The sequence below is a fragment of the Eubalaena glacialis genome, chromosome 5 (genome assembly GCF_028564815.1).
Source record: "Eubalaena glacialis isolate mEubGla1 chromosome 5, mEubGla1.1.hap2.+ XY, whole genome shotgun sequence".
In the NCBI taxonomy this organism is placed as follows: domain Eukaryota; kingdom Metazoa; phylum Chordata; class Mammalia; order Artiodactyla; family Balaenidae; genus Eubalaena; species Eubalaena glacialis.
The window spans coordinates 36,375,353-36,398,155 of NC_083720.1; the positions used below are offsets into that span (position 1 = coordinate 36,375,353).

Genomic DNA, 22,803 nt, shown 5'->3' on the forward strand with positions numbered 1-22,803 from the left:
AGCCCATAACCATATATATATATGTCTCATATATCATCTGTTGTCAACAAAAGCTTAGAAAGTCTCTTTTGGCTTAGGAGTAGAAAATGAGCAAACCTCTCATGATAGAATACAAAATCCAGTCCTAATTCTCATGATAAGAATGTAAGATGAGCAATAAAGAAACAGTATTAAAAAAGCAGATTCTTGACCTTTATATGATTAAGACTCTCTTTTTTTAATTAGTCTTTTCCAATGTAGTTTGCCATGATTTCTTCATTTTCAGGCTAAGGTAAATGCTGATTTTTACCTGATTTCATAAATGTAAGCTAGTATTTTAGTCTCAGCGTTTTTTTTAATTCTAGACCATTGAAAACCAGGAAGAATTAAGAATTCTTGGAAATGAACTTAAAAAGCAACAAGAGATAGTTGCACAAGAAAAGAGCCATACCATAAAGAAAGAAGAAGAGCTTTCTAGGACCTGTGAAAAACTGGCAGAAGTTGAAGAAAAGCTGAAGGAAAAGGTGACTTTTTAAAGTTATCTTCCTGGTCATTTTTTGTGACTAAACTTTTTCTTTTTTTTTTTTCTTTTTGTAATAAATTTGATTCCAGCAGACCTAAATTCCAGAAATAATACATACCTCGCCAATGAACAGATCTTAATGCTAATATTTTGGATAATTTCAACTCCTACTGAGATGTTAACTAACATCCTTTGTGAGGATTATATTTTTTTAGTCTTTAAATGAGAGAGGGGGCCTTCATTCATCTAAACGAATCATTTGATATATTCATTCATCAAGTACTGTACATTCATAGAGTACCACCATGGGCCAGGCACTGTTCTGGGCTCTTGAGATACATTAGTGAACAAAACAAAGATTCTGCCCTTATAGAGATGTATTAGTTATTCTCTAAAATGTAAGATTTATCACTACAGTCGGCCCTCCATATCTGCACATTCTGCCTCCATGGATTCAACCAACCACTGATCAAAAATATTCAGGGGAAGAAAATTCCAGAAAATTCCAAAAAGTGAAACTTGAATTTTGCCATACACAGGCAACTATTTACATAGTATTTACAACTATTTATGTAGCATTTATATTGTATTCAGTATTATAAGTAATCTAGAGATGAGTTAAAGTATACTGGAGGGTGTGCTTAGGTTATATGCAAATACTATGTCATTTTATATAAGGGATTTGAACATCCACCGATTTTGGTATCCACAGGGATCCATGGATACCAAGGGATGACTGTATTACCATCTCTTAGATATTTACAATAAGGTGCTACTGTAAAATTTATAGAAGAGCTAAGACCCTTGTAACAATTGTACTCCCCAAGTAATTCTAAAATGCACCCACCGAGATCTTTCTGTATATTCTAGGAGTAGTGCCACATGCATTATAGATAATATATTGTGATTTCCATTGTGCTTCTGTATTTTTTTTCCTAATATGGGTTCTCTTAATTCTCATCCTTTTTACTGTAACTTAACTGAATATATTAAAACCTTACATCTATTTCATATTCCTCCTAAATAAGTGAAATCAGTAAGTTTATGTAAAAGTTAATGCCTCATTGTTTGTTTGGGCCACCCCATATGAACCTTATTGGGAATGAAAGTAAATTATCCAAGTTTTTAAGAGAAGTGGAATTATAGTTATTTGGCAGTTATATCTGCATATTTAGTCTCTTTTTTAATTTTTCTCATTTTCACTTTACTTCTTTGATTAACCTAGTGGCACTATATTAGTTTCCTAGGGCTTCTGTATCAAATTACCATAAACTTGATGGCTTTAAACAACAGAAATTTATTTTTTCACAATTCTGGCTCTTAGAAGTTCAAAATCAGGATGCTGGCGACCAAGCTCCCTCTGAAGGCTCTAAGGAAGAATCCTTTCTTGCCTCTTCCTGTCCTTGACTCCCAGCTGTCCTTGGTACCCTTGGCTTGTAGCTGCATCTCTCCAATCTCTGCCTCCGTCTACATATGACCTTCTCTGTGTCTCTGTGTGTCCTTTTCTGTCTCTTAGAAGGACCCTCTCATTGGATTTAGGGCCCACCTTAACCCAGGAATATTTCTTCTCAGTCCTTAAGTAATTACATCTGCAAAAACCCTATTTTCAAAGAAGATCACATTCTCAGAGTATGGGCAGACTTGAATTTGGGGTGGGACACTATTTGACCCACTGTAGGCACTATCTAAAAGGTTACTTTACTTTTAGTGTTACTTGTCTGTTTATACTGGAGTAGTAGGCAGGGCTATGATAATGATTATTTCAGTTTGGCAAAGTACATTTTACATAAGAATTTTAAGAGGATATAGACAAAATGGTAATTATAAAAACTATATTTCTTAAGAGCCAACAACTCCAAGAAAAACAGCAACAACTTCTTAGAGTACAAGAAGAGATGACCGAGATTCAGAAAAAGACGAATGAAATGGAAAATTTAAAGAATGAACTAAAGAACCAAGAATTAACATTGGAACGTATAAAAATTGAGAGGCTAGAGTTGGTTCAGAAACTTCATGAAAATTATGAGGAAATGAAATTCATAACCAAAGAAAGAAATGATCTAAAGGAATTACAGGAGTCATTTGAAATAGAGAGAAATAAGCTTAAAGGACACATAAGAGAAATTGAAGCTACAGTAAGTCATACCCTTTTCTTTCATCTATTAAATGTTTCTTTAAAAACTGAGTCAGTTGGAAAGGGGGAGGCAATGTTGGGATGATGTTGTTACAATTATTCTTTCAATTTAACTTGCCAATAAAGGGTCTAGAAACAAAAGAAGAACTAAAAGTGGCCCACTTGCTTCTAAAAGAGCACCAAGAAACTGTTGAAGAACTAAGAAGAAACATTTGTGAGAAGACAGCTCAAATAATAAATATTCAGAAGAACTTAGAAAAATCCAATACTGAATTGCAAGAAAAGGTTTGTCTTTTCTTCCTTTGCTCCTTGTCCCCTCTTCCTTTCTTTCTCTGAAAGAAAAATAAGCAGTAGGTAGTGACTGAGTTATGGTTCATTCATTTATTGGGTAGTATTTGTTGAGTGTCTAATGTAGCAGGTACAGTCCTGGATTATAGAAATAAAATGGGAACAAGGTGGACAAAACCTCTGTGATCATAGAACTTACTTTGTAGTGGAAAGAGGTTCTCAATAAATAAGCAATCAAATGAACAGGATAATTTTAGATAATAGCAAATGCTATGGAGAAAATGAAACATTGGGGTAACTGGACCAACCTATGTTAAAAGCCTACTATGTGCCAAGCATTGAGACTGTGGCTATGAATAAGACATTGTTCTTTTTCCCCAATATAGGCATATACAAAAATCTCTCAATTCCAGTATGATACATGCAGAAATATGCTGTGCAAAGCTACATGGTACCACTAGTGATCATGGAAAGGGGGAATCAATCTGTACACATAACAAATTTGTGAAGTAGCATTAGAATTCATCTGAGAATGGGGGCCATTCATTTATTGAGATATAATTGCTCAATTCTGATTTTTCTCCTGTTGCATTTGGGAACTGGTATAGAAATGAAGCATGCAACTGACTGGATTGATAATTTGTTGGTAAAGTGTACTTTGGATGTAAGCTGGAGAAAAAAACAATTATGACAGACTATTACTAGCAGAAAAGTCATGAATAATAGCTTGAGTAGGAATCAAGAGAAAATGAATAAATAGGAGTTTGTGCTCCATGGTAGGCCATGAAGGTTCAAAATCACTTTCATTGCTATGGAAAGTAGCCTCATCTTTTCCCTTTAAAAAATTATGATAACACTCTCTAGATAGTAACCTTGGTATTTTATGAATATCACAAGATCCCAGTGCTTCATGAGGAACAGGAGCTACTTCCTAATGTGAAAGAAGTCAGTGATATTCAGGAAACAGTGGATGAACCAGAACTATTGAAAGAACAATCCAAAACCAAGGATTCAAAAACACTGGCAAGTGTAGAAATGGAAAGTCTCAGGTTGACTGAAAAACTTCAAGAAAGTCACGAAGAAATAAAATCTCTGACTAAGGAAAGAGACGATCTTAAAATGACAAAAGAAGCATTTCAGGTTGAATGTGACCAACTGAAAGAAGAAATTAGAGAAACTTTGACTAAAGTAAGTTTCATCCTTTCCTCCCATTTCAATAAGTGTTTTATAAATAAGTCTTTGGGAAAAGGGTCATTTATAATGTTCCTACCAATTTTCTTTAAATGTCTCTTAATTATGAAGTGATTGGAAACAGAACAACTAAAAATTGCTCATAAATACTAAGAAACTATGGAAAATGAGTTGTTTTCTTAAATATTCAAAATGATTTAGAAAAAGCAGTGTTAAATTACAGGAAAGGATAAAGTCCAAAACACTGTTTTCTTCCCTTGTTTAAACCTATTTCCCCAGCATCCCATAACGCGTTACCATCTTCCTCACTGATCCAGTCAGAAATCTGGGAATCGTTCCTACTACTATCCCTTCCTCCCCACTCACTCTATAATCCAAGAACCAAACCTTGTGGATTTTAAGGTGTGTGCCTGTGTGTGAAATCCTCCCACTCTTCTCTCCACATTGCTGATACCCTAATCCAAGTCACGATTATTTCTCTCTGGCTTTGTGCAATAGCGTCCTACCTGGTCTCCCCATTCATATCATACTTCTCTAATTCATTCCCCTTTCTGAGCCCAAGTGATCTTTTCTTCTTAAAACCTTTCAATAACTTCTCATTGCTCTTGAAATACATACCAGCGTGCTGCTTCACATGAGCTTTGAGACCCTAGATCGCAGACCTTGCTGGTTTCTAGCCCTGTTTCATCTCACTCTTCCTCCTGCTCACTGTGCTCCAGCAACTCTAGTCTGTTGCTCTTCTGCATCTCATGGCTTTCAGATGTTCTGGTCTCCTTTCCTGTAGTATTTCCATAGTCCTCTTTGCCTCACAAGTGCTCTCATCTTTTAGATCTCCACTGAAGCTTTCCATCCCCTAGGAAGCCCTTCCTAAGCACTCACAATAGGTTAGGTTTGCCACTGGTAGCCTGAAAGAACCCAGCACCTCTGTTTGGTAAGATCTGGTATAATATGTATCTTTCCTTCTAAAGTGTGTAAGTCTCAAAAAGGCAGATCATGTAAAGTGTCATTTCCTGTTTCATCTCCAACCTCTAATAGGATACTGACAACACAATGAGTACTCAATAAATGTGTTAAATATCTGAATAATGGAAGAGTGGGTGAGTGGAAATATTGTTCTGTAAATGAGCTGTTGAATCCCTGACTTAATTGTTTTAGAAAGTATCCTTGTTTCTTTTCCCCTAAAATAAAGTATCTCTGGATACCAACTGTATTGTTTTATGATCCTCTTAAGATTCAAGCATCTCAAGACAAACAGGAACAGTCCTTCAATATGAAAGAAAAAGACAATGAGACTAAGAAAATAATGAGTGAGATGGAGCAATTGAAGGAGCAATTCAAAGTCAAAGATTCAGCACTACTAAGACTAGAAATGGAAAAGCTTGAGTGGTCTGAGAGACTTCAAGAAAGTCATGATGAAGTGAAATCTATAGCTAAGGAGAGAGATGACCTACAGAGGCTACAAGAAGTTCTTCAATCTGAAAGGAGCCAACTCCAAGAAAACATAAGAGAAATGGTAGCTAAAGTAGGTTTCATCCTTTTTCTTGTGTGTGTGTGCTTAGTATTCTGTAAGCAAATATCTTGGTAAAAACTAAACCTTTGGGGAAAGAAATTAGTTACAGTGTAATGGTTATAACGTTTTCATAAATTTCTTGCAATTTCCTTTAATAATGAAGCACCTAGAAACCAAAGAGGAACTTGAAGTTGCTCATTGTCACCTAAAAGAACAGGAGGAAACTATTGGTAAATTGAGAGTGGATCTTTCAGAGAGGGAAACTGAAATATCAAGCATTCAACAGGAATTAGAAACAACAAATGATGAATTACAGAAAAAGGTAAATTGGGAGTAAAGGAACAGTGGGAGAAAACTTAAGGGAGGTAGCTAACTGGATTACAAAGACTACTATTTACCTCCTAAATTGTTTTAGAAAGCATACTGGATTTTTTTCCTTAAAAAATATACATACACATATATATACATATATAAACACACATTTTTATGTGTGTGCACACATAAGTATATTTTTGGCTATTATCTTATTTTATTATTATTTTTAAGACCCAAGAGCTTCATGAGAAACAGAAACAATTTATTACCATTAAAGAAATCAGTGAAACTCAGGAAAAAGTGAGTTGGAATGAACTGGAACAGTTAAAGGAACATCTCAAAGCCAAAGATTCATCACTACAAAGAATAGAAAGCGAGAGGCTCAAGTTGACTGAGAAACTTCAGGCAAGTCAAGAAGAAATAAAAACCATAATTAAGGAAAGAGATGATCTGGAAAGGGTGCAGGAAGTCCTTCAAAAGGAAAGAGACCAACTCAAAGAAAACATTAAAGAAATTGTAGCTGAAGTAAGTTTCCCTCTTATAATGTTTTTGGATATAAAAATAGTGTTAAAGTGATAATGATGATGTTCACTACTAAGTTTGATTAATTTTCCTCCAATCATAAAGGGACAGAAAATCAAAGAGGAACTAAAAGCTACTTACATTCTTCTGAAGGAGTACCCAGAAACCATTAATACAAGGAATAGTTCAGAGAAGACAGATCAAGGAGCAAATATTCAGAGAGACTTAGAAATTTCAGATGCTGAATTACAGGCAAAGGTAGGTCTTGTTTTGTTAAGTTGGAAAATGACATCTGATTATTGTGTTCATCATATCCCTTACGGAAGAAAATAATACATACGTTAGACTAAAATGTAAAGATGATTACCTTAATTTTAGAGACAGTTCTTTTTCCTAAAATTTTCTGTCTATGTCATAACTTGTTTTATGATTTTCTCAGATTCAAGAACTTCAAGAAGAACATCAACTTCTTAAGATGAAAGATGTCAGTGAGACTCAGGAAAAAATATGTGAAATGGGAAACTTGAAGAAGCAACTTGAGGCCCAAAAGTCAACCCTGGAAAATACAGAATTGGAGAACATAAGGTTAACTCAGAGACTCCATGAAAATCTTGAAGAAATAAGATCTGTTACAAAAGAAAGAGATGACCTTAGGAGTGTGGAGGAGACTCTCAAAGTAGAGATAGACCAGCTCAAGGAAAACCTAAGAGAAACCACAATTAGAGTGAGTTACCATCTTTCCCCCAACTAGTAAATATGACATCGTGTCCTAAAAGAGCCATGGTTGATAGAGTTGGTGAGGTTGTAAAATTGGTCCAATCTTGGGGAAGGCTGGAGGGATGGATATATGATAATATCTTCCAAAGTTTTCAATAAGTGTATGCATTGACCCAAAAAGTCCAGTTATTGCTGTTTATCCTGCACACATTAGCACAACTGTGCAAAGATATTTGTACAAGTTGCAATAACAAAATAAAGCAAACCCCAAAACAGGAAAAATTCTAACTGTCCATTAGTAGAGACTGGTTGAATCAATACAGCACATTCAGACCATGGAATACCAACCCACAGGTAAAGAACGAGATAGAGCTGATTTGGAAGTATCCTGATAGAGAAAAGGGTTACATTACAGAGTAGTGTATCTAGAATATATTGACATCTAAAAGTCATTTAGAGGATGAGAACTGGGAGGCCTAAGGAGAGAGGGGAATTTTTACTTCTTACCCTGTACCTTTCTACACACGGTTGAATTGTATTATTCTGAACATATTATTTTTCTTTCTCTAATAATAAAGGACTTGGAAAAACAGGAGGAACTAAGAATTGCCCAAATGAATCTGAAAGAGCACCAAGAAACTATCGATAAACTCAGAGGAATTGTTTCAGAGAAGACAGATGAAATATCAAATATTCAAAAGGCTTTAGAAAACACAAATACTGCCTTAAATGCACAGGTATTTCTACTAATATCTAAGTAACTGAGAGTTTGAATCAAGTCTTTTGTATTATGAAATAGGACATCAGTTAGCCTAATATACATAGAGACTTACCTATTCAATTTAGAAACTATTAGCTTTTTCTCTACATCTATCTATATCCTAACTTATTGTATGATTATCTCAAGATCCAAGAACTTCAGGAGAAGGAACGTCAACTTCTTAAGGTAAAAAATGATCTCAGGGAAAATACATATCAAACAGAGCAGTTGAAGAAGCAATTAGAGGCCCAGAATTCAACCCTGGAAAGCATAGAAACAGAGAAGTTAAGGTTGACTCAGAAACTTCAAGAAAACCTTGAAGAAATAAAATCTGTTACTAAGGAAAGAGATGACTTAAGAAGAATAGAGGGAACCCTCAAAATGGAGCAAGACCAGCTCAGTGAAATCCTCAGAGAAACAAAAGCTAAAGTAAGTTACACTCGTTCCTCTTCCCAGCGAGTTAATGTGATGTTTTCCTTACATCAATGAACCCTTCTTTGAGATGAGTGGTACTTTTGGTGAGAAGTAACAGGATACAACCTTTTAGGCAGGTAATTTGGTATTATTTTTGAAAATTTGAAATTCTGTAACCAGCATTTTCGTCATGGACTTTACCCTACATGTACACTTACTCAATTTTTAAGGTAAAGAAAAATATATATGTGTGTGTATATTCATAACACGCACACACACATATACCATAAGGTTGTTCATTATAGCAATTTGTGATAAAAAATAGGAAATAACCTAAATGTCTATCACAAGGAAACTGGGTAGATACAAGCAATATGTTAGGATACGTGCAACCCTTAAAAAAATGAAATAGATTTGAATGTTCTAATTTGGAAGCTCAAAATAATGCTTAGGGGGAAAAGCAAGTTGTAGAATAGTATGTGTATAGCATGTTTACCTCTGAAAAATATGAGTACATTGTGGGGAGGTGAGGACAGGGGAAGGGAAAGCCACTAACTTTCTAACAACATCAAAGATGTGGAGTAAGAAATAAGAAATGTATTATTTTTACTAAGAAAATGTATCACTTTCATTAAAAAGAAAATACTAGTTAACATTAAGCTGTGTCATTGTTTTTTAATTTTTTCTAATAATAAAGGACCTTGGAAAACAAGAGGAACTAAGAATTGCTCACGTGCATCTGAAAGAGCACCAGGAAATTGTTGATAAACTCAGAAGGATCGTTTGTGAGAAGACAGAAGAAATATCAAATATGCAAATGGATTTAGAAAATTCAAATGCTAAATTACAAGAAAAGGTATTGAGGGGGTCATGGCGCTTATATGTTTGGATACCTGATTTAGTCCTAGAATAAAAAGTAATGCCTAAAATCCCTGAGGGATGTAAAATGCTTTAGCCACATTAGAAAACAGCTTGGTAGCTTTTACTAGCACCGAACCATATACCTGCCTGTGGCCCAGCATTTCCACTCCTTGGCTATGTACCTAAGAGAAGAAAGTGCACACTTCCACGTAAAGACATACAAGAGTGTTCACAGCAACTTCAGTCATAATTGCAAAAAACTGAAAACAACCCAAATACCTATCAACAGGAGAATGGATAAATACATTGTGATTTATAAGTTTAAAAGCAAGCAAACTGATCTGGGATGAAAAAGGTCAGAATAGTGGTTTGTTCTAGGAAGGGGCACATAGGAACCTTATGGTGAGGTATGTAAATGTTCTGTATTAATTCTAAGTTGTATTTTAATCTGAGTTGTAGTTACATAGCTGTATACATATGTCAAGAATAGTTGAGCCATATACACATAAGATTAGTGTGTAGTTATATAAATTATACCACAAAAAAAAGTAAATCCTGTATGGAATTACACAGAATATTAATGAGTGACATGGGAAAACTGTCTTAATCAGCTTAGAAACTATTCTTTATCCCTCCCTAAGAAACTATCTAATCCTAACGTTACGATTATCTTAAGGTCCAAGAACTTAAAGCAAATGAACATCAACTTTTTAAGTTAAAAGAAGAGGTTAGTGAGACACAGAAAAAAATGTGTGACATAGAGCGACTGAAGAAAGAATTCAAGGCCCAAAGTTTAACTCTGGATAAAATAGAAATGGAGAACTTAAATTTGGCTCAGAAACTTCATGAAAACCTTGAAGAAATGAAATCTGTAATGACAGAAAGAGATAACCTAAGGAGAGTAGAAGAGACTCTGAAACTGGAGAGAGACCTACTCAAGGCAGACCTGCAAGAAGCCATAGCTAGAGTGAGTTGTGCTCTTTCTTCCTGTCAAGTAAACATGTTTTTACTGCAAGAAGTTTGAAAATAAGTGATACTGTTGGTGAAAATTTGAATGTTATAACCTTTTAGGGAAGCAGTTTGACAATAGCATTTTAAAAATTATCAACATATACATTTGCTACAGCAGTTTTGTAGAAATTCATCCTACCAATATATTCACATATCTGGACAGAAATACAGCAGCATTCACTACAACATTGTTTGTGATGAACAAAATCAGAAACAATCCAAGTGTCTACCAGTAAGGCACTGGCTAAGTGGTGTTTGTCTGTATAGTGGAAAACTAAGCATAAGAATGGGACACTCTTTATGTGATACTGATTTAGAAAGATGTCCAAGTGGTATGAAATTTGAAAAATAAGTGGCAGAGTTCAGCATGTGACAGGACTGCGATGGGTGAGGCTAGGGACAGGGACTTGGACTTTATGTCCTTCTGTACTGTTCTAATTTGGGGGTGGCATGGAGGTTGTTTTTAACTATGAACATGGGTTTTTTAAGCTTTTGTTTAACTAGTTCATTGTTAAGAAAATGTAATGTGCCTTTATATCATATTTCTCAATTTCTTCTAATAACAAAGGATCTGGAAGCACAAGAGCAACTAAAAATTGCCCATATGCATTTGAAAGAACACCAAGAAACTATTGATAAATTCAGAGAGAGAGTTTCAGAAAAAACATCTCAGATTTCAAATATTCAGAAGGATTTAAATACATCAAAAGACGAATTACTGAGAAAGGTATGTGTTGTTCTGTTCTTTGGGGGAATAACTGTGCCCAGAATTACTTATGGAATGAGAAAGGGCATAGATACAGATATGTCAATATAGATATATATGTACATGTACTATACTATATGTACATATACATAGACACTATTTTCCTTTCTTTAAGGAATTCTGTTTGCATTCTAACTTGTTTTATAATTATGTCAAGATACCAGAACTTCAGAGAAAAGAGCTTCAACTTCTTAGAATGGAAGAAGACGTCAATAAAACTCATAAAAAAGTGAATGAAATGGAACAATTGAAGAAGCAATTTGAGACCCAAAATTTATCTGTGCAAAATGTGGCAATGGATAACTTACACTTGACCAAGAAACTGTATGAAAGCCTTGAAGAAATAAGAATTGTAGCTAAGGAAAGAGATGAGCTAAAGAGAATAAAAGAGTCTCTCACAATGGAAAGAGACCAATTCAGAGAAACATTGAGAGAAATGATAGCTAGAGTGAGTTCAGAATCTTCCCCTATCTAGTAACTATTTACAAGAATCAAGCTTTCTTGGAAAGGGTAACAGTGTTTTTTGTATTTCCTGGAAACGTCTACAAACAGTGAAGGATAATGAGGGAAACTATTAATTATAATTTTTCACACAAATAGAAAATACAGTTTTAAAAGAAGCCAAAATGATGTTATTCAGATATTACCACTTTTTTTTTTTTTTTGGTAAGAACATTTTTTTCAACTGAAGTATAGTTGATGTACAATATTATATGTTACAGGTATGCAATATAGTGATCCACGATTTTTAAAGGTTATACTCCATTTATAGTTATTATAAAATATTGTCTATTCCCCATGTTGTACAGTATATCCGGGTAGCTTATTTCATACATAATAGTTTGTACCTCTTAATCCCCTACCCCTATATTGTCCCTTCCCCCTTCCCTCTCCCCACTGGTAACCACTGGCTTGTTCTCTATATCTGTGAGTCTGCTTCTTGTTTGTTATATTCATTAGTTTGTTATATTTTTTAGATTCCACATGTAAGTGGTATCATACAGTATTTGTCTTTCTCTGTCTGACTTATTTCACTTAGCATATTCCCCTAGAAGTCCATCCATGTTGTTGCAAATGGGAAATTTTCGTTCTTTTCTATGGCTGAGTAGTATTCCATTGTGTATGTGTATGTGTATATATATATACCACATCTTCTTTATCCGTTCATCTGTTGATGGACACTTAGGTTGCTTCCATATCTGGGCAATTGTAAATAATGCTGCTATAAACATTAGGGTGCATGTATCTTTTCGAATTAATGTTTTTGTTTTTTAGAAAATACCTTTTTTTTTTTTTAACTTTTTATTTTCTATTGGAGTATAGCTGATTAACAATGTTATACTTTCAGGTGCACAGCAAAGGGACTCAGCCATACATATGCATGTATCCATTCTCCCCCAAACTCCCCTGCCAATTTTTTAGTTTTAAGGAAAAAATTGTTAAATAAAGCAGACTATTTTCTTCAGTGTAATTTTTAAAAGGGTTTTTAAACCAGGAAATAACATTATTCTCAGTGGAGAAATATTTGTAAAAGATTAAATATCTCATTTCTCTACCTCTACACGATAGAGTTTTAAACATAGGCTCTTGTTAGTGAAGTTAGAAGGAAGAAAAGCAAGATGAGTATAAAAAAGGAAGTTCTACTAATATGTCTATAGATATTCAGAATCACATATCTTAAAGAACTGAACTGAATCCCTCTATAAAATTCAGACAAATAAGAAATTGTATGAAATCTATAAAAATCTTATTTTCATATTTCATTCTCATGTTCATCATTATCTCATAGTAAAGAAATAATAAAATGGAAAGCAATACCATTTGTAATCTCAGTAGAAATTTCAGACAGTTGGAAATCATCTTTATGTGGGCTCTAACTAAATTTATAGACTTAATTCATTCAACAAATATTTATTGAACAATGTTTTATTTTGCACTTTTAATCAGAAATACAAAATATAAACAGGATATGAATTTTCTGTTCCAAGGTGCTGGAAAGAATATATGAACAGGGCTTGGAACACCATAGGTAGTATACTTGGTTTTGCTAGCATATATGAGTTGGCAGCAGTGATTCTAAGACAGAGATTTGGAAGAGTGGGAACCAGAGATATATCTAAAATCCAATTTGCAACTATAGATAGTAAAGCAACAAATCCTATCTTCAAAAAATATGTGGTTTTCCCACTTTTTCCAATGAGTTGAGGTCACTCAGCATAAGACTTAGTGTTACTGTTATTCATTTTCTGAGCATTTTTAACATTGCTTTTGAGTTGCATGTGTGATATTTAATTCCATTATTGAAAAGATATAAAAATGTAATCAAAGTATATGATTAGACATTATATGTTAATATAGTTACAGCTGAAGCCTTGCTTATTTCTTTGTATCAAAGCAGAAGCAACAGAACCACGAAGAGGTAGTAAAATATGAAAAAAAATTACTGTGTGTTGGAAACCAACACCTTATAGAAAGCCTGAGAGAAAAGTGCTTCAGGATAAAAGTAAGTGCTCTCCTGTTAATATTACAAATGATTATTTGTAGTACCCTTCCAAAGGCCTAATGTGGAATGAACAGATAATGCTCAATATTTTTCTAAACTTTATAATCTAGTACAAGTATGTATATGTGTACATATATACGTGCATACACCACACACAGAAAACAGAGGAGTTTGTGATTTTAAGGCCTCACTGGAAAGGTGATGTTTGAGCAAATACCTGAAAAAGGTAAAGAATCAAGCCACACAGGTATACAGGGAAAGGGCAGTATAAGCAGAGGGAACAGCAAGTAGAAAGCTTGTGAGACAGAAGCCTGCCTGGCGGGTTCCAGGAACGTCAAGAAGGAGGATAGCAAGTTAGAAATGAGGTCAGGAGTTAACGGGGAAGAGGCAGGCTGTGGGGCCTTCAGCGGACTTTGGGTTTTACTGTGAGTAAGATGGAGAATCCCTTGGACAATTTTGAGTTGACAAAATTCATGAGAGAGACATGATCTGAGTTACATTTTAAAGGAATGTTATTGAAAATGAGTGGAAGCAGGAGGACCATGTGAAAGACTAATTTCAGTCATCCAGGCAAAGGTGATGGTGGCTCAGCCCAAAGAGGTAGCAGCGGAACTGGTGAGAAGTGTTCGGACTCTGAATACATATTGAGGGTAACGCCAACAGGGTTTATTTACTCTCACCCCTGTTAGAATGCAAAGTCCCTAAAAACTTTTTTGTGTTGGTTATGGCTGTATCACTTAGAAAAATTCTGGACAGAAATCAGCATTCAGTATGTATTTCTTAAAAGTACAAATGAATGACTCTACAGTGCTGCTCCATACCATAATGTGATTCATTCTGAGACTAAAGGAAGAATCCCCCCCCTCCAACATCCCACATTAATGAACATCTATCTAGCTTTTCCTTAAATTATAAAAAAGAGAGCTCGTTGTTGTCAGAAGCCCCTTCTATAATTTAACACCCTGAACTAAACATGTTATTTATTACATGACTGTAGCAACTTGAACTTAATGTGTTCTTCCACCTATACTCTGACCAAGGGGTCACTTGCCTAGCCTCTCGTCATTTGTGTTGATGGGCCTAGGCTCATTGAGTGTCTTCCACGTGCAGGCACTGTACTGGGTACTTTACCTCATGAGATGGGTTTTATTGTTCCATTTATAAACAAACAAACTGAGGCTCAGAGAGGAAGTTTAGTGGTTACCCAAGGTCACATAGGTAGTAAATTAGTAGAATCAGGGTTTGAAACCAGGTCTGACAAAGTAAAACTTGGGCATAGAAGCACTTTTACAAATATAATTTTATTTCCTTTAAACTATAATGTCTATATATTTTATAGATTGCATAGATATAGATATTATTTAATATTTGATCCCCTAGAAAACTTTGTGGCAATTATTGTGGTCTTCATTTTGTAGTGGTGAAAATGACTCAATGTTTCCCCAGTCAGCAAGTGGCAGAGCTAGAACCTGAACTCAAACTCTGATAAAAGGTCAGAAAACTTGGATTCTAGGCAGATAATAAAAATGTGTGAAGAGGCTCCACCAAGTTGACAAATAACTAGTTTGATTCTTAGTCACCTATCTACTCACTTACACTGCCTTCTGTAAATAGAAGCCAGCATTCAGCCTTGAGCTACAATACATACTAGATTGAATTCACTCACATTTCTCTTCAGACTTTGTAAATAAATGCTCCTTCAAATCATGGATATTCAAAAGACCAAAAGAAAATGCAGCAAAATGATAACAATGTTTGCTTCTGGTTTTCTTTGTTATATTTGTTTAAATTCTTTTAAATTTCCACAATAATTTCTATAATCCAAAATCAACAATAAGAGTTCGCTTTTGTTTATAAACAGAAAGGTCGTAATTTATTTTTCTCCTACAAAAAGTATTAAAGAATTAAGTTTTGTTGCAATTCTAGGGCTGAGACTATTTCTTGTTAAATTAGAATGAATTGGTAAATTGAATAAATTCTAATTTTCTTTAGGAGCTTCTTAAGAGATACTCAGAGATGGATAATCATTATGAGTGCTTAAATAGATTGTCTCTTGACTTGAAGAAGGAAATCGAAACACAAAAAGAGCTTTCAATTAGAGTAAAAGCAAACCTCTCACTTCCATGTCCACAAAGCAAGCAAATTCAAAAACTTCTCACTGCAAACCAAAGATGTTCCATGGAATTTCATAGAGTCATGAAGAAACTTCAGGTACCATCTTTTTTAGTAATATCTTTGTAAATATCACTATAAATTTCCATTACAAACTTTAGTGTTTAAGTCCTGCTTTGAGAATTGACATATTTGTTATTTAGTGTATTTACTACTGAATTAAAGATTATGTGGGTCTAAGAACAGTGTGTGCAAGATCCTCAATGCACCTAGGACCTGTTTATTCAACAAAACCTGAGCTTTGCCTATGGGCCTAGACACTGTCCAGGTGTTCAGGAGACAAGTATGAATAACATCTCAAGGATCTCATAGTGAGTTAGGCAGACATATAAACAGGTAATAAGTGTAGCAATAGAAGTACGTTTAGATTATATGACATACCAGATAAAAAGTTAAAGAAGATAAGACTGTAGTAGAAGACAGACTCAAACGATAAAGCTTGGAGTTCATTTTGTAAATGAGACAGAGCCATTGGACAGTTATTTTAAGGGGGTGGCAGTAGCATGATCAGATTATCATTTTAGATAACTTCACTGCAGACAAAGAAGAAATGAGTTTGTGGAGGATAAGCCTAGTGGCAGAGAGAAGAAATAAGAGACAGTTACAGTGGTCCAGATGAGCTATTATGAGCGACTGTACTGCTAGGGAAGGATTCATAGGAATGGAGAGGACAGACGAGATTAAAGAAACATTTGGCAGCTTAAGATAGTAGTTCGTGTGATTGGTGGTGGAGGTACGGGAGAGAAGTTTAGATTGAGTCCCAGGATTTGGGCTTAGCCAGGTTTGTGGAGAGTGGTACCATTAACTGAGATAGAGAGGGAAAAGAGATTAGGTGTTTAGTTTGAGAAGTTTTGAGGTAGAGAGAGATACCTAAGACAGAGCATCTAAGAAGGGAGACCAAGCAGGCATTTAGTCGAGAGTCTGAGGCTTGTCAGGAGAAAAGTCAGGACTAGAGATAAAGATTTGGGATTCATATAGGTGATAAATTGCACAACATGTGTAAGGTCGCCCAGAAAACATAATAGAGGAATAAGAGTTTGGGGATAAGTTTGGATAAGATCCGAACTCCAGAAAAGATAGTTCTCCAAGAGACAGTAGCAGAAAAGAGCAACTCATGGGTTCAAGGTTAGAAAAGTCAAAGTGACAGAAAAGAACCAAGCAACAGTGCTATTACTTAAGTCAGTGGAGGAGAGTATGTCAAAGATGAAGTAGTCAAGAGTGGCAGATGCTTCAGTCAGCTAGAATGTGGACCGAAGAGATCTCCTCAGTTTGTTGATAATAGAGCTCACTGGTGACATCTGTCAGAGCAGTTTTAGTTGAGTAGTTAAGGAAAAGGCCAAATTATAAGACTTAAGGAATGGTGGATGTTAAGGAAGTAGGGAGCTGGTATCTGCCCTTCCTAGGTGAATTGCCCCTCATGCCCTGATATTCTTCCACAAACCCTGGCAATAAGATATCCAGAACTTATTGAGGAGATCCGTGAAGCATATGGCATTCAAATTATTGTCACCTTAAAGCCAAACGTCTAAATATGCTTGACAAGTAAATCTTGGGATATGTCATACCCATTTTGGTTACCCAATCAAGGTAGACAGAAGATGTTGAAAATGAATCTCAGGTATCTAGCTGGGAACTGGGTGATTGATGACATAATTAACCAAAAGGGGGGTAATAGGCAAAGGTGGGTTTCTAGGGAAAGGAATCATGTGCATTTTATTTATTTTTTATTATTTTTTTTTCATTTTAAATCTATTGAATTTGAGGTAACTGTAGGACATCCATGAGGTATATCCAGGGGCAAGTCAGAAATATGGAACTAGATGGAGGCCTGGAAGTTATTCTCCCAAGTTGCTGAGAAGAGAAAATTGGGAATAGAGAGAGGCTCTTTCCTTCTCCCTCAGCAGGAATCCCTACTTTCTTTTCTTTTCCTTTTTATTGAAGTAGGTTTATCTTACCAGAGGATATAGATAATAAGAGATGCCATCCTGCCTCATAGTCTCAGGGGTTTAAAACTTCATCTCAATGTGGTACAAGTTTCATTTCCCAATTTGTTTAATGTTTTTCTGCAAGTATGTGTTAAGCCATGTTACAAAGATAAAGGAAGAACAACATGAATCCATCAATAAACTTGAAGTGGCTTTTATTGATGAAGTGGAAAAGCAAAATGAACTGCTAATTAAAATACAGCACCTTCAACAAGATTATGATGTACCGCCCAAAGAATTAAGGGACCTCAAATTGAGCCAGAGTATGGATCTGCATATTGAGGTACAATTTGTTTAAAATGGGTTTAATTAGATTTCAAGCCTTTTTATCAAGTAGAAAAGTACCTTTTCATATGTTCAGAGTCATTTTTATTTACCAAAAATTAAAAATCAGTTGCAGAATGACAGCTGGCCAGATGTAAAGAGTGCCAAGTAATAGTCTAGCCTCCTTTCAGAACCCCAAAGATACAGAAAATACATGTAATATCATCAAGTGGGAATTCATGGAACCCCAGAATAAGTTTCCGAATGCCTTCTAAAACTTCCTAGATCTGTGACTGGGAGTCAGAAACATTTTTATTACAACAACTCTGCATGAAGTGTCCTGCTCCCTCTCAGCAGTATGAGGCTGGCATTCAATTCCCAAAACCATGTACAGCCTGTTTTATGCACAGAAAACTACATCCAGGAACAATTCATATTTTGTGAATATTAGTCACAGTTTTATAGTTTTGAGGGATTTTAATTCTAACATGCAGATTTGTAGACGTGCCTCCGTTATAGGCTATACACCAAAATTTTATTATCAAATAACTAAAGTTTTAAATTAGAATTATATTTACAGTACTTCAAAATATTAAGAATAAGAGTTCCATAAGGTGTTTTCCCCTTTTTATGATATTTAGATTAAAACTTTTCTAATGTTCATGTGATTCAATGCTCATTTTTCTCAGGAAATTCTCAAGGATTTTTCAGAAAGTGATTGCCATAGCATAGAGACTGAATTTCAGCAAGTACTAAGCAATAGAAAAGAAATGACCCGGTTTTTGGAAGAATGGTTGAATGCTCATTTTGATATAGAAAAGCTTAAAAATGGCATCCAGAAAGAAACTGATAGTATTTTTCAAGTGAATAACTTCTATAATAACAAAATAATTGTAAGTAGTAATTTTCTTGTGCTACCTCATTCTTTTTGTTGTTGTCTGCTTTAATTTTTATACCTCATTTGTAAAAAGACTTAGAGCAACTTAATTTTAAGTATTTTCTTAAAATTTATTTGTATATGCTTTGTGAAAAAAAACTGTGTAAAACATCTTCTGCCTCTAATGTATTATGCTTCCTTAGGATAATTAAATATATATTTATACTTGTAAAGAAGATAACAAAATCTTGGTGTGTAGTAATCAATTTGTTACACACAGATTTGGAATCTGTGGAATCCGGAATCCTCTTGCAATTCTCCTCTTTCTTTTCTCACTTCTCACTGCTTCTGTAGGAATTGAACCTTTTCCCCAAGTAGGCTCAGACAAGGTGAGACATGAGCCTGTTTCAGGGTTACAGGCAGCAGCTGTAGGAAAGCCCTGGACAAGCCTAGCCAGCTGCTTTATTAATAAGGCCTCACATGCTTTTTGTCTCAGCGGTGTCACTGTCACATGCCCTGATCCTTCAACTTTGATGTTCAAAAATGTGGTTTGTCATCATTGTTCCCAAGGTGATCAGCCCTAGTGGACAGATTCATAAGAAGCAACATTGCTTACGACCAGTTTATTAATTTGTTTTACTTCCCACTGCTCAGAATATTCATTCTACTTTCTGAAGTAATCCCTATCTCATATACTTAGTAAAATATGCAGTAATCAGAAAGTTGCTTGTTATTATATGTAATTGGAACAAAGGGACCTGGATTAATATTACAGCTTTTAATATTGGTTTTATATTCCTATGTTTGGGTAGTTATTTCCAGACAAAGACTTTAACTTCATCTAGAAACTAAAATCACATTGAAATATAGATAATGTTTAAAAAAAAATGTTTTCCTGTGGCTGGATTGTTCATCCATTTGTTGAATACCCCAAGCAAAATAGTAAATGAGCTGTTTTAAAAAAAAAAAAAAAAAAAGTCCACAGTCAATGGAGAAAAGCATAACTGATGTTTGGATAAGATAATTTCCATATGATTCCGTGTTGTTCTGTAATGTTGAGGGCCCAGTTGTGATTAGAAAGTAGGGATTCCTTCAACAAGGTCCTACTGTTTAGCACAGGGAACTATACTCAATATTTTGTAATAACCTATAAGGGAAAAGAATATGAAAAAAAAGATACGTATGTATGTGTAACTGAATCACTTTGTTGTACACCTGAAACTAACACAACATTGTAAATCAATTATACTTCAATAAAAAGGAAAAGAAAAGAAAGTAGGGATTCCTGCTGTGGGGATCAGCATGGATATGTGGCTTCTTCCAGCACCCTGAAAGAAGGAACTGGTAATTCTGTATGGTGGGAGGTCCATAGTCTAGAGCCATGGAGGGTCCAGGATGCCAGCAAGAACACAGCTAATTTAGGATCCAAGTCTAACAGAATTGCCGTAAAACCACAAAGAAATTTATAGGTAAGACCAATAAGGCATCCATGATGAGAGCAAAAAAGTACATCCCTTAGGAATTAGGAAGTAAAAAGATGATATGAGTAATTTCAGAGTTAGTTAGGCTTTGATGTAAAAGAAGACATTGGTTGATCATTATTCCCTGCACAAGGTTTTCAGATTAATTACCAAAAGTCAGTGAATGATTTTCCCTGGAACTACTGAGGTTTGGAATGAAAATAGCTTGTTGTTAAGTTTATTGGTTATGCTCTGCTATTAGATGTCAGTTAATGTTTATATATGACATGATATGTGTCATAACATACATAATAACTTTAACCTGCACAATTCTTCAGATTCTTCTTCATACATTAGTACTGATCTAATAAGGTAAGATTATCATCTTGCAAATCAATACGAATGCTCTCCAGCCTTTATTCTTTTATTCTCATCACCAACATCCAACATCGTTTGAAATTTCAGGAACTGACACAAACCACAAAGAGTGTTCACATTCTTTTAAAGTGCTGTTCTGGAATATTCTGAATAATTTCGGCATATGCCTTGTCCTAGAAATCTATTATTTTCATAGTGGGTTTTTTTTTAATGTAATTCATCTTAGAGCTATAATGGTGTTTTTACTATCCAATAGGCTATAATGAATGAATCAACAGAATTCGAAGAAAGAAATGCCACCATAGCCAAAGAATGGGAACATGATCTGAAATCAATGAAAGAGAACAATGAAAAACTGTTTAAAAACTACCGAACTTTGAAGATCTCCCTGACCTCTGGTGCCCTTGTTAATCCTACTACACAAGACAATAAGAATCTTCATGTTACATCAAGAGCTACACAACAAGCCATAGAGGTATGTACTTTCTTATGTTTTTCAATTTGCAGCTTCATCAAAGACTTAAAAATGCATTTAATATCTTATATAACATTTCAGAGCAAAATTATAGTATTGAATGTGTTAAGGAACATGGACCATCTTTGTGTCCATGTGATGGGCTTGTTTTTTAAATATAGTTCTATCGTGGCTATCACTCAACTAAATATGAAGCTAGACATTATAAAAGAACTTCCCTTTGGATTATAAAACAGAAGTAACTCATAGTTTAATTTGATTACTAGATACAGACACTTAAAGTATTATTACCATACAGTGTAAGTTTCCTAAATCATGTGACTTTCTATTAAAATATAATCTGTGTCTGTATACAGAACTAGTTTAGGGGGAAAGAGCAATTTAGTTTTTCTCTAATTATCATCAGTGTCTTTCATACTGGTTAATGTTATAATCAAGATCAAAATGGAAGAGGCCAAAAATATAACAGATTTCTTAAGCGGATTAACCTGTATCCAAGAATCAGTATGTTATTTGAATAGTTCAATTACTTCGTTAACTACCCTTACGTGGGACTCTGTAAAGAGAACATGCTATTTTATTTTGTTAGCACACAAAATGACTTAGTAGGGCACCCAAGGGTGTATATAATTTATACACTTATATACTTATATAACTTATAACTTATCATTTTTACCAAAATAAATACTTATAATAAAACATCAACCACTAGTTTAATCATTACCAGTGGAAACTAGAAGGTCACTAGTATACTATTGATTGATCTGCTGCACTACACTACCTCAGTCAGCTGGCAGAGATAAAATAGCATAAATTTGAAACCCATCTACCAAAGCAATAAGATAAAGAAGCAGAGGGAGATTACATCCTTAGTGACCCAGGAAGTGCCCTATCAGATAAGAAATAATATGCTATTAGTTTGGTAATTATGCCAAATTAGAGTAGTTTGGTGATGATACAGGAACAGATAACTAGAGTAGTTTGGTAACGACGCAGAAATAGGTAAACAGAGCATTGGAGCAGAACAGAGTTCAGCATCATACTCAGATAAGTATGAGAATTTAGTATATGATGATGGTAACAGCCAGCTCAGTGGGGAAAAGACGATTTACTTAATGTTTGATTCAGAGCAACCATCTAGCTATCTGGAAAAAAAGTCTGGATTTCTACCCCACTCATGAAACAAAAATAAATTCTGAGTAGGTCAAAAAATACATTTTCCAGGAAAACCTGCATATATATATGTATGTGAATAATCTTATAAATATGAACAAATTCAGGTATTTAAATTCCAGTATTTTTGTACTTGGAAAAAACTGGAAATAACCTAAGTGTTCATTAGTGGATGATCTCCGTGAAACAGGATGTATGTATCCATGAAAACAAATATGAGAGATCTATGTGTATCGATGATGGAAAGATCTGGAAAATATATTATTAGATTTTTTTTTAAATGCAGAACTATATATTTAGTATACTATATATTTAGTAACTATATATTTATTTCCTACTGTGTGTATGACCGTTTTTATGAACTGAATATTCACTTACGCTTAGATACACATAGAAAACTTCTGGAAGGATACACCTGAAAGAGTTTAGTCATTGCTTCATTCAGGGTCAGCTAGGGTTCTGAGGTGGGGAAACTTACTCTTCATCAAATGCCTCTGAATTTTTCCATATGCTTGTATTTTTCAA

The 22,803-nt window shown here is 34.6% G+C and overlaps 1 protein-coding gene across 2 annotated transcripts in view; it reads left to right on the forward strand.

Moving 5' to 3' along the window:
• CENPE (centromere protein E) overlaps positions 1-22,803 on the forward strand; it is a 72,397-nt gene that overhangs the window by 35,387 nt on the left and 14,207 nt on the right. Inside the window, exons 26-43 of one of the 2 annotated variants that reach the window (XM_061191199.1) lie at positions 345-503; positions 2,347-2,637; positions 2,763-2,921; positions 3,822-4,112; positions 5,347-5,637; positions 5,789-5,947; positions 6,172-6,465; positions 6,902-7,186; positions 7,758-7,916; positions 9,051-9,209; positions 9,891-10,181; positions 10,794-10,952; positions 11,149-11,439; positions 13,390-13,494; positions 15,487-15,705; positions 17,737-17,934; positions 18,605-18,808; positions 20,887-21,105. In XM_061191199.1, the coding sequence (XP_061047182.1) occupies positions 345-503; positions 2,347-2,637; positions 2,763-2,921; positions 3,822-4,112; positions 5,347-5,637; positions 5,789-5,947; positions 6,172-6,465; positions 6,902-7,186; positions 7,758-7,916; positions 9,051-9,209; positions 9,891-10,181; positions 10,794-10,952; positions 11,149-11,439; positions 13,390-13,494; positions 15,487-15,705; positions 17,737-17,934; positions 18,605-18,808; positions 20,887-21,105 (3,933 nt within the window). Of the gene's footprint in view, positions 1-344; positions 504-2,346; positions 2,638-2,762; positions 2,922-3,821; positions 4,113-5,346; positions 5,638-5,788; positions 5,948-6,171; positions 6,466-6,901; positions 7,187-7,757; positions 7,917-9,050; positions 9,210-9,890; positions 10,182-10,793; positions 10,953-11,148; positions 11,440-13,386; positions 13,495-15,486; positions 15,706-17,736; positions 17,935-18,604; positions 18,809-20,886; positions 21,106-22,803 lie in introns of both variants that reach the window. The other variant, XM_061191200.1, reaches the window with a different exon arrangement.